This window comes from Ixodes scapularis, unplaced genomic scaffold (assembly GCF_016920785.2).
Source record: "Ixodes scapularis isolate PalLabHiFi unplaced genomic scaffold, ASM1692078v2 PGA_scaffold3__209_contigs__length_174095766, whole genome shotgun sequence".
NCBI lineage: Eukaryota > Metazoa > Arthropoda > Arachnida > Ixodida > Ixodidae > Ixodes > Ixodes scapularis.
This window is the reverse complement of record NW_024609868.1, coordinates 79,253,806-79,265,865: the sequence shown is the minus strand read 5'-3', so window position 1 is coordinate 79,265,865 and position 12,060 is coordinate 79,253,806. Positions and strand designations below refer to the sequence as shown.

The 12,060-nt window shown below is 44.2% G+C and overlaps 1 protein-coding gene across 1 annotated transcript in view; it reads right to left on the bottom strand.

The window, feature by feature from the left end:
• Positions 1 to 463: 463 nt before the first annotated feature.
• Positions 464 to 12,060, bottom strand: part of LOC8050670 — a 55,010-nt gene continuing 43,413 nt past the window's right edge. Inside the window, exon 13 of the mRNA XM_042292783.1 lies at positions 464 to 1,443. Within this exon, the coding sequence (XP_042148717.1) occupies positions 1,286 to 1,443 (158 nt within the window). The 3' untranslated portion in view covers positions 464 to 1,285. The remainder of the gene's footprint in view (positions 1,444 to 12,060) is intronic.

The following is a 12,060-nucleotide window of genomic DNA, read 5'->3' as shown; positions in this document are numbered from 1 at the left end:
TACACCCGTCTCCCGTCACCTAGTGGCGGAACCCCCTCAAACTCAAGTGCCCGACTCTGGAAGTATTGCTTTCATAGTCGACGGCCTGAGCGAGACAGAAGCGAGGATGAGGCATACCATGACGCGACAATAAATAGAATAAATAACGGTGTAATGAGGGAATATGAAGGCACATTACAAACATTCGTAATAGATGTCGTAGCAATCTCGAGACAAACCCGGCACACTGTCGTAACAACCCTGGAAAGGTGCAAAAACAAAATAAGGCTGAGTTTCTTTGTTAAATGAAAGCATTCATAGACATGCACATTTATGCTATTTACATGATAAAAAAGTACAGGTGATAATGTGACTCCAGCCGTCACTGGGCTTGCCTCAAGATATCTGTGATGTAGCAAAAGGTTATCCTACACACACTGTTTCCTCCTTGTGACAATGCTCCAAGGTCTTGTGACCTTGGAGCATCTTGGAACATTCCAAAGGAGGCTGCTGCTATCTGGCACACAACTAGAGACATGCCCAATTCACTTTCTGTACATACCCAAGTTTTGACGAGCGATCATGAAGCTGCGTATCGCGACAAAGCCGGGATAATGTAGCGCCTTGCAAACACGCATGGCAACAACAATACGGGTGTGGGTGCCAGTGAGTAAATGTTCTTCAGAGGTGCAGAGCATTTGGAGACGGAAGTGTAAGATGAGCTGCAGCAGCGTCTGTAGATGGGCGACTCGGTAAATGATACAAGGAAAATAAAACTGCAAACAAGATGGACAAGCACAAGGAGGCATGGACGCTGTGTCTGTGTATTCCTTCTGCTTGTCCGTGTCTTTTTTGCGCTGTTTTATTTTCCTTGTAGAATGAGTTTTCTTTTTACACAAAAACAATATTTGCATTACACTGTAGTGGTTTACCCAGTAATTCTGGTATGGTCTGCATTAACATTTTCTTTAGATTCTTGCAGCGAATGCTCTGAGATGGCTTTTCTTTCCTTCTTTTTTTTTTTTCATACATACCTAAATTGCGGCACGCGAAGCATCAAGAAATGTTTCAGGCAATGGCACTCGCAAAAAGCCTTGCGATTAATACCCATAAGGTAATGGTCCAGCCATATAAGGGTAGCTTCGGAGACTTGCGACCTCTCAAAGGTCTCCACAAAGCTCGCCCTCAAGATGTGTGCAGTGAAAACTGCAAAAATGAACGTAGATTAGTGCTCCTGCACTATTTCTGTGGAAGCTAATCATGACAACCAATTGTGAGTAGCTTGTTTGCAAGATTGGAAGGTCCTTCAAGGTAACGTCTTAACTCTTCTTTGTGCCACAAAGTATGCTACCGTGCAGATGTAGATCACGAGTAGTGTTGATGCTGTGATGCTTAGGGCCATGACGGAACTCTTCGAGGCACACTTGTCCATGAGTTCCACCGTTTCTTGGTAGCTCAATGACTCTGAAATGAACGTAGAAGACAAGATATCAGCATATGGTACATTCTTGAAACTTCATGGACATCCTTACTACCACATGGTTCTGTGCTGCAACGCCAGTAAAACTCGTCAGAAAACCCCTAATTCCCCCATTTTTGTTTCAGAGTTCCTCTTGAATGAAATGGCCCTTACAATTCTATCCTAAAGTAAACCACCGCGGATGACGTTGGATACGGATGATGACGGAGGTGCGAGAGCTTCGAGCAGGCGTACTGCAAGATTCGTTGTCTACTTCACCATGAATGTTGCTGCGGACTCATTGGCGCATAACATCACGTAAGGGGAGGCACTCACTTGATCGAATGACGTTTTAGCGAACGCCGACGTTTCACCGAATGACACTTTAGCGAATAGTCGGACGCCGCGAAGCGGCGTTTTCGGGTGGGCCAAATGGGTTCACATTTTTGTAATGAGCCGCCGCGACGCGGCGTAAGCGCAGCGCGGCGGATGGGTTAACGCGCGATCCCGTTATTCGCTAAAACGTCTATTCGCTCAAATGTCGCTGTTCGCTAAAACGTCATTCGCTCATGTGATATGGACCCCTTGGCCCTAGACTTAGGGTCTTTTATTTAAAAAAAAAAAAAATTCTCCTCCTCCCCCTCCAGCAACCAAAAATAATTTTCAAACAAGGGCACTTGAAATTAGGGATTTCGCAAACCACCCTAGGTTCAAATTCAAAAGGTTTAGACATTTTCGAACCAAACTGAGGTTCGAATTCGAAAGATTTCGATATTTTCGTACCGACCGAGGTTCGAACTCGAAAAATTCACAACTTTAGAACACCATGGAGTTTCGAATTCAAAAAGTTTGAAGCTTTCACAGTTTCTAAAAATTCGGGTTCGAAAATTTCGGATATTTTTTTACTTGAGGTTCGAGAAAATCGAAGATTTGAAACTTTCCTAACTTGAAATTCAAGAGATTCAAAAATTTTAAGTTTCTTGGGATCTGAAATTTGAAAAATTTGAAAGATTTCGAATATGGTTGAATCTGAAGTTTGAAAAATTCGAACGTTTCGAATATTTATAGACAAAGTTGGAAAAATTTTGAACGCTTCGATTTTTATAGACAAATTTCGAATTTCTTTCTACATAAAGTTCGAAGGTTTCGATTCTCTTTTAGGTCTAAATTGGAAAAGGAAAAAATTTCGAAGGTTTTGAATTTCAAGTCTAAGTTTTCAAAGTTCGAAGTCCGGTTTTCATGCTCCTACAGCTTGTTTCAAATAATGTTTTCACGCCTTACTGGTTTTCACGAAATCGGGTTTAGAAAAGCTTGGCTGTGATATTGATTCCGCGAATTTGGTCAGGCAGTTAAATGAGACGACGAGTGTCCCGGATGTGCTGGAATATTTGCCAATGCAGAGTGACGTGTGACCATAGATCAGTAATTGTCACCGCCAGCCCGGTGGGGGGGGGGGGTCTTTAACGTGCATCACGCAGTAGTGATCATACGAACGCACTGATTTACGATACTCATCCAGTTCGAAACGGCCAGGGGCGGGCAGGAAAATTTTTTTTTCTTTATTCTTTATTCAGAGATTACCCCGCAGTGCCCAAGGGCGTTATACAGCAGGGGGGTTACAATGCTGGGGGAAAAAAAAAGGGGGGCTGTTCGGACTGTTAAGAAAACAATACGGGGAAAGAGGGCGTGGTCGAGCTTATTGTAATCTGAAATTATTTATGTATGTGTATAGCTGCTCTTTACTGCATAAAAGATCGCATAGTTGGTCATTGTAGGAAACTCGCTGTCACTACTTGTCACATGCTTAGTGGTTCGGAAGTGCAAAGCTATGTCTTTTCGACCTAAATAACTGCCATTAATAAATAATAATAATAAATACAAAAATAAAAACTATCAAGAACCCGCCGGAGGAGTATTCTTGCTTAGCTCCTTCGGAGCTGCAGAGTAGGGTAAAGCCGTAGCGCGATCTAGAATGCCATCTCTCGGCGACCAGCGGCGAACGTCCGGGAGTTCCAACTCTGATCAGAAATGCATGGGGAACGTGAGAAAATCCTTGTTTCTTCAATATTGTGGAAATGTACACAACGTCAATAGTTTTTGACATAATAAAGGAACATTTTAGAAAAATTTGCGCAAAGTTGCGTGCTTGAGCGGCATAATGTAGCAGACGTCACGGCGACGTCACACCGTTCACGTGACCCGCTCCCGCCTACCCAGAAAGTCCATCCCCGCTGCGTACAAAAATCGTCTGCTTCAAACGCCATTGCCTTGGAAATTTTCTTTTCAAAATTTTAACACGCATCCGATACTATGAAAACTTTGATGAAGTGTTTAGTGCTTTACCAACTTCACGATAGACTAGTTTCGGAAAGTGTTAACTCGGCGTTTATTTTTTAATCAGCAGTGTTGCGTCGATCTCCATGTGTTCTCCCATAGAGCGGGCCGCATCCTGGAACCCTGAGTACCACGTGACTCGCGCCGAGCTGCTCTGTCGGTCGTGTTGTCGGCAAAGCACGCGGATCACTAGTCTGCTCATGTGGAAGCTATACAGTGCTCTACATACTCAGAGGCTCAGAACTTCGAAACAAGTTTCTCCTACCAAAATATGTACAGACTAAAAGAAATACATCCCAGAAACGTAAAACAACAACAACAAAAATTTTTAATGACGTGCTGAACTTGAACAATATTAGAAATCTTCTCCCATGAGTTAATTTATTCCTCAACGTGAAAAAACAATAAGTATACGTTATTTTGTTTTCTGCAGATGTCAATGGTATGTACAGTGACCCAATTTTTTAATAATATTCAAGCGAGCGTCGACCGTCGGGACGGCCAGCGCTGTGCCGAGGCAAAATGCGGCGTCACGGGAGAGATTAAGCGCGTGCGCACAAAGCTCTCTGTTGCCAGCGTCGAGCTGCTAGGCTATTCCGCGGACCGCACACAGCCCCTGTTCATTAGGGAGTTTTCGTAGATCGTTTTCGCCGTCCCGCAACGCCCTCCGCAACCCGCAACGATACCCGGAACTCTACAGTCAAGGCTAACGGCGCACAGGCGCAGTAGCAACTTCTTCGTTGCGGAGGGGGAAACGAAGTCAGTTTTCGTAGACCCCTTTCGCTATTCCGCAACGCCCTCCGCAACGATACCCGGAACTCTACAGTCAAGGCTAACGGAGCACAGGCGCAGTAGCAGGGAGTTTTCGTAGACCGCGTTGCCCCCTCCGCTAAGCGTTCCGCAACGAAGAAGTTGCTACTGCGCCTGCGCGCCGATAGCCTTGACTGTGGAGTTCCCGCTATCGTAGCGGGTTGCGGAGGGCCTTGCGGGACGGCGAAAACGATCTACGAAAACTCCCTGCTAGGGAGTTTTCGTAGATCGTTTTCGCCGTCTTCTTCGTTGCGGAGGGGGAAACGAAGTCTACGAAAACTCCCTAATAGGGAGTTTTCGTAGACCCCTTTCGCTATTCCGCAACGCCCTCCGCAACGATACCCGGAACTCTACAGTCAAGGCTAACGGAGCACAGGCGCAGTAGCAACTTCTTCGTTGCGGAGGGGGAAACGAAGTCTACGAAAACTCCCTAATAGGGAGTTTTCGTAGACCCCTTTCGCTATTCCGCAACGCCCTCCGCAACGATACCCGGAACTCTACAGTCAAGGCTAACGGCGCGCAGGCGCAGTAGGGTGATTTCAGATAAGATCGACCAAAGGATGGCTAGTCGACATTTTCAAATCAACTGATGTTTTTATATGTTGTTGTCTAGTGTCTGGTATGAACGAATCCAAACTTAGTTTTGACTAGAAAAAATACTTGGGGACAGGAAAAATCGTAAGGCATGAGGTGGTGGACAGTTGCATTAACGCGCACTGATGGAGGGGGCCCGTTTGAGAGTGAATAACTAAAGCGATAACATTAGGAGAACTCTAATACGTTTTAGGCGCAAACTATGGGTATAGCTTGCTTGTAATATAAAGTAATCATATTTATTTAAAATTTATTTATTTTTCTGAAAATTGACAAACATGCCTGCTCGAACGACAAATGGCAAACTTTGGAGGTCTGTATCTCATGAAATAATTTAATCATTATGATATAATTTGCAGATATTATTCTGCTAATATATAGCTAATATTTAAAAAATAACTAAGGTATCTGTGTGATACAATAGTTAGGATATATTTAGTCAAACATGGAAAATAAATCAAACAAAGAAAAATTCCGATGCGAATAAAAAAAAAACACCACCCTCGATTTTTTTTTAAATTTAGGTAACCTGTTATACTCTATTTCAGCATTCATTTCCATTAAAAACATGTTGCATCATTTTATTGAGAAAGAAGATACAACTCCCCAAAGTAGGGTCCTTTTTCAAAGCCTACACTTAGCAGTGTTTTATACAAGAACTGACTCTGAGTTCCAGTTTCATGAAACCAACACACATCTTTTATATATTTTTATTCAGATGAGGCCAATGATAACTAAAGAAATCGTTCACACACTTAAATTAAGGAGAAACTACTGTGTACAAAGAGGTATCATATTACGGACTAGTGATCCGAGAAAAGATCATGCAGCCATCGGCCACTAGGAACTTTGTTTACTTTATTCTCCTGCGACACTATATGCTATTCCCTCTTCTGCTCTACCTTCATCTCTCTCTCTCTCTCATATATATCCCTGATATATATCCAGAACAAAAACATGTTCAAGCATTCCCTTTCTGCGTGGTAGTGTTCTGTGGCTAGCAAAAATCATTTCCTCGCTAAGCTCACGATTATGGCAAAATAGTTGCCGGAAACCGCAGACGACACTCGTCGCTAGTTCTGGCAAAACGGCCGATACAATCTTTTTTTCGCATTTCCCCGCTCGCTGTCAAGGACAAGGGGGTTCGCTTCAACCAGCAAAACATGGCCGCCGACGCCTGTTTACTGAGCAGTCATGCCTGTCGCCATCTCACTCGCTGGCGTCACGGGCGATAATATCAGGCACAAAGGGGCACACCAACCGGCAGCATTATCCCCAAATACTCGAGCCTTGCGTAAATACATAGAGTGTAAACGCTGTCGCCATGTTATCGTAGTAAGACCGCCCCCCCCCCCCCCCCCCTCCCCCAACGGGGGACTGCAGTACGCGACGGCGTACTAACACAACGGCGACGATATCGACATCGCGGGCTCCGAATTTTCCCATAGTTCTACTCCACGGGCATTTCTCGAAACGCTTGATATTGTGTACGCCCGCCTGGAAGGATTTCAGGCGCGTAGTTAAGATAAGGCGGTTCTCCGCGGCAAAAGAAAGCAATTTCACAAAAGCTTAAAAGCGGCGGCGACGCGTGTGCGGTGAACGCTTGTAGTTTTGGTGTAGACAGGGTGTGTGTGTTCTCGTTGTTGACACCAGCCGGCGATAAGGCACTGCAGGCGGTAGCTCAGTACAGCAAGGGCTAATCCGAGTGACCATCAACGTAACCCCACCGCCAACCCCTCGCGAACCGGTCGCCGACATGGCTCAGGCTGTGTCATGAACCACGTGGTAGAAGCTCGGGTGCTTTCATATCAGCGCGTGGAGGGACGACAGTGCGATTCCGGAAAGTCTTTTTCGAAGGCCGCTGACCACAATTTTTTGTCTGGAGACTTTCCCTCTTTCTTCCTTTGACGTGGATCAAGCTTTGCCGACAGCCTCAGTTGTGACCTCTCTTTTCAAATGTACGTTTGCAGTGAGTGAGCTCCTCAGCCTCGGACTTGTCACTTGTGCACCCAGTAGTTCTTTCACTTGGCAATTATATGCCATCAGTTGGGGTTTAATTTCTATTATTTATGTATACATTATGAAGACGTCCTGGAGCTCCGAACGAGTGTTTTGTGCAGATTACTTTTGCAAACACAAAAAGACTATACCAAAGCAGCGGAATTTTCGAAGTGTTGGCGAGTTGGACCTAAACTCGTTGAAGCAAATTCTTCCGCCTGACTGTTCCACCAAAGTGAGTGCGACGGACTACCTGTGCTACCATTGCTTCATGCACATCACTAAGGAGATCTCGATGCGAAGCTCAGAGCAGTGCCCTGACATATTTGTGCCAGCTGAAGAAGCAATTGAAGATCTAAATCGCAGCATACTACCTACAGATGTGTCGCCGCTGAGACAACCAAGCGTCGTAAGAAGTCGGGACAGGCCTGCCTATGTCAAGAGAAAGCAGACAGAACTGGAGCAGGTTGCTGTCAAGAATACACGCTCAAGGCTACGTATTGCGTACGACAGGGACGCACCATCGGGGTCGTCCGAACCAACATGCTCCACATGCACTGAGTGGGTGGACAACTTTCGGCAGGCCTTTGAAACCGCCACCTCTCTCCGGGAACGTTGTCAACTGCTTACACTCCTGCCGTCAACACTGACGAAGAATGAGGTTCAAAAGATGATTCCACAGGCCTCAATGTACCTCATCAGTAAATCCCGAAAACTCAAGGAAAAGCATGGCGTGTGGTATGAGCCGGATCCTTACACGAGGTGCAAGGTGAGCCCTGAGAACCTGTCTGTTGCCCTAGAGTACTTCACGAAAGACGAGCTACAATGTTCGCGAAAAAGTCCCAACCAGAAGGACGTCATCTCTGTCATGCTCAACGGAGAGAAAACGTTCGTGCCAAAGCGCTTCATGACACGCTCAATACGAGAGGCCTTCCGTATATACAAAGACAAGCATCCCGATTCCGGCGTTGGGCTAACGAAATTTTATTCGTTGCGCCCTAGATGGGTCCAATGTATTCCACACCAGGAAGTGTGCGTTTGTGTGCGCTGCGCCAATTATTATCTTTGTATTGCCGCTCTAGAGAACGTTACAGGCTCAACATTCAACACTGGTGAAATGAACTCGGCATTTCTGTGCGACCCAGCAACAGAACTGTGCCTTCAAGGAGACTGTGATCACTGCCCAAAAGGCCAGTTTCTTACACTCCAGGAACTTGATATCCCGGAGGATGAAGAGATTGCGCTTGCAACATGGGAGTCCGGCGACCTTGTGAAAAAAACTTTGGAACCTGAGACTTTCCTAAAAGTCATCCAAGTGACGGTTGGAAGTTGGGTACTTCACAACCATATCCGGCAAACGCAAGGTAAAGCGATCTACGATGAAAAACAGTGCATGCAACGCGGGAGCATTGTCTTTCATTTTGACTTTGCTGAAAACTGGACCATCGTGCTTCCTGACGAAGTGCAAGCATATCACTGGAAAAAAAAAAAAGTTTCGATATTTACATGTGTAGTGACGACAAGAAAATCTACAAACAGCTTTGCCATCATCAGTGAGGACCTGTGTCACGACGCCGCTCACGCTTGCTTGGCTCTAGAAAAAGTGAAGGAGTGGGTTGAAGACAACGTTGCGGTATACTCGTACGTGACGTACGTAAGTGACGGCGCCGCCAGTCATTTCAAGAATCGCTACCAGCTTCACCAATTTGCAAAGGACGATTGCCCACAAGCCCAGTGGTTATTTTCTGCATCTGGACATGGGAAAAATGCATGTGACGGAGTTGGCGGACTCGTGAACCACCAGGCCACGCTGAACAACCTGAGAGAACGTTCAGTAAGCGCAATTCAGACGGCCAGGACAATGGTGGGCGTTCTATCAAAGAAACTGAAAGGCGTGCATCTTGTATATCTGGACGAAAATGAGGTTGTTCGGTATCGTGAACAAAAAAAAAGAAGAGTGGCTGACGGTGCGCGCCTTCCCTGGCATTCAGTCTTGGCACGCGTGGCGGCTCAGCAAGTCATCAACAGAAGGGACCTGTGACGTATATGTAGCACGGACAGTCGGATCTGCTTGGAAGCAACTTTATTAAATGGGTACAGCGAGGAAAACCTTAGCGTAAAGTGCCGAATGTGATTTCCCTAGGACTGCTCATTTTGAATGCAGGGACATCTTATTTATCACATTTTTCTTCACGAGGTATTTAACCTACTGTTTTTGTTGGTGGTTACTAATAATTTTTATCTGATCACTATAAAAAAAAATCCCAAAATGTTATCCTCGAGCAGGATAAAATATATCGGCTTGCCACGATTCATTCATACACCGAGAGCATCGAAGCTGCTCCAGTTAGGCACTATGGCATCCGTCACCTGAAATTGTTTGTAATCGTAAATACACAGCCAACCTAAATATCTTACTATTATATCTTTGTTTTTGTGTGTGGAAGTAAAGTTATTTATTTTACTCTAGATGTAAAATATACCGGAAGGTACAACTTCACACTGCATCATCTTTTTTCAAATCATTAGTCTCTAATATGATACCATTTTGTACGCTTATGTAAAATGCTGTATATAGTTTCTCCTCCCTTTTACTGTGTGACCGATCGCTCTTTTTATCAATGACCTCATCTGAATAAATGTATATAAAAGATTTGTGCAAGTTTCATGAAACTGGAACTCAGAGTCACTTCTTGTATAGGACACTAGTGTAGGCTTTGAAAAAGGACCCTACTTTGGGGAGTTGTTTCTTCTTTCACAGTGAAATGATGCAACATGTTTTTAATAGAAATGAATGCCGAAATAGAGTATAACAGGGTACCCAAATTTAAAAAAAATCGAAGGTGGTGTTTTTTTTTTTCGCATTGGAATTTTTCTTTGTTTGATTTTTTTCCCATGTTTGCCTAAATATATTAACTATTGTGTCACTCAGATACCTTATTTATTTTTTCAATAATAGCCATATGTTAGTAAAATAATGTCTGCAAGTTATGTAATAATGATTAAATTATTTCATGAGATACAGATTTCCAAAGTTTGCCATTTGTCGTTCGAGCAGGCATGTTTGGCAATTTTTAGAAAACTAAATAAATTTTTAATAAATATTATTACTTTATATTACAAGCAAGTTGTACCCATAGTTTGTTTGTAAAAAGTTTTAAAATTCTCCTAATTTTATTGTTTTAATTATTCACTTTCAAACTTGCCCCCTCCATCAGTGCGCGTTATTGCAACTGTCCACCTCTCCCTGCCTTACGATTTTTCTTGTCTCCAAATTTTTTTTCTGGTCAAAACTAAGTGTGGATTCGTTTATACCAGACACTAGACAATGTCATATAAAAACATCAGTTGATTTAAAAATGTCGACCAGCCACCCTTTGGTCGATCTTATCTGAAATCACCCAGTAGCAACTTCTTCGTTGCGGAGGTCATAGCGGAGGGGAAAACGCGGTCTACGAAAACTCCCTATTATCTGCTGGCAAGGTCTGAACAGCGCTTGCTTGCGTGATACTGCTCAGGCGTGGCATAAACCGCGCGTCATCTCGAGTTTAATTTACTTTTTTTTTTGTTGTTGTTCTTTCATGTTTGCGTTTACTTTTGTGAACACCAACAAAAATGAAAAATACAGTGACGCGACAAACTGACGATGCATTAAACTATATACCGCAGCCAATGCTACGAGACATCGAAACCAATCCAGTGCTTTCACCCTGCCACGTGACATCGTGCTTCCCCGTGCAGTTGTGCCCAACGGGAAGGCCGCGTGACACTTTTAGCGATGGACTGACCAAGATAACTGCTGCGGTACAACACAAAGTGAAACGGAGTATAGACAGGGTTTCCGCTTGGGTGTTTTGTATTATCAACAGCGTTGTTGCTCTCGTCATCTAGCCTATGTAACCGGGAAGTCACAGTTTTTCTTTGACCAGCGGGTGCGCGCGCACTTTTATGCCTCGTCGAGGGCCCATAAAAACACAGGAGCGTGTTGTGAGAATGTCGATGGGCGGCATGACGCAAAGGGATATAGCAACAACAGTCGGGGTTACACAGGCTAACGTCAGTAGGATTTTGAACGCATTTCAAGAGGAGGGGCGTATCGGCGATGCACTTCGACACTGCAAGCGCCCTGCCCTCCTTTGCTAGGGAGCAGGGGCTGTGCGCGGTCAACGGAGTAGCCTAGCAGACGACGCTCCAACGACGCGGTGACGCCGCATTTTTCCGCGGCATAGCGCTGGCCGTCCTGGCGGTCGGCGCTCACTTGATGTTATGAAAAAATTGGGCCATTGTACTGTCTGCAGTATTAATTTAAATGCGATGCCTCGAACAATTTAGACGAAAAAAAAATTACCAAGTTTAGGGCATAATTGCCCGTAGATACATGTTTGGACATCTCTTCGAAACTTATCTTGAATAACACTAAACATATCTTGAGACGACACTTACCTAGGCTACAGAGAAATCATTCTTTAAAAAGTTCAACATCTCTGCCATAAAGTAAATGCACAAGCGACAATCGTCAAAAACCCGTCGTCCTCGTTTGGGAATTTATTTCTTTTAAACTAAACATGCCAGAACATTGAAATAAACAGCATCGTCTTTCGCAAGGAACGCGACACCGCATGTAAAAATTCGAGAAAAAAAAGTACGCATTTACTTTACTGTTTGAATTCAAATGAAACCCTTCGTCGGTTTTACAAAGTCGACGAACTCGAACTTTTACCCTAAAATGTCGAAGTTCGTCGACTTTTGACTCTTCATAATTTGAAAGTTCGAAACACTCTTCGATTTCTCTAGATAAATAAGGTCAAAAGGTCGAAAATTATCGAATTCCTTAGGGTAGGAAGTTCGAAAAGCTTTCAACTTTTTAGTGCAAAAAAATTCGAAAC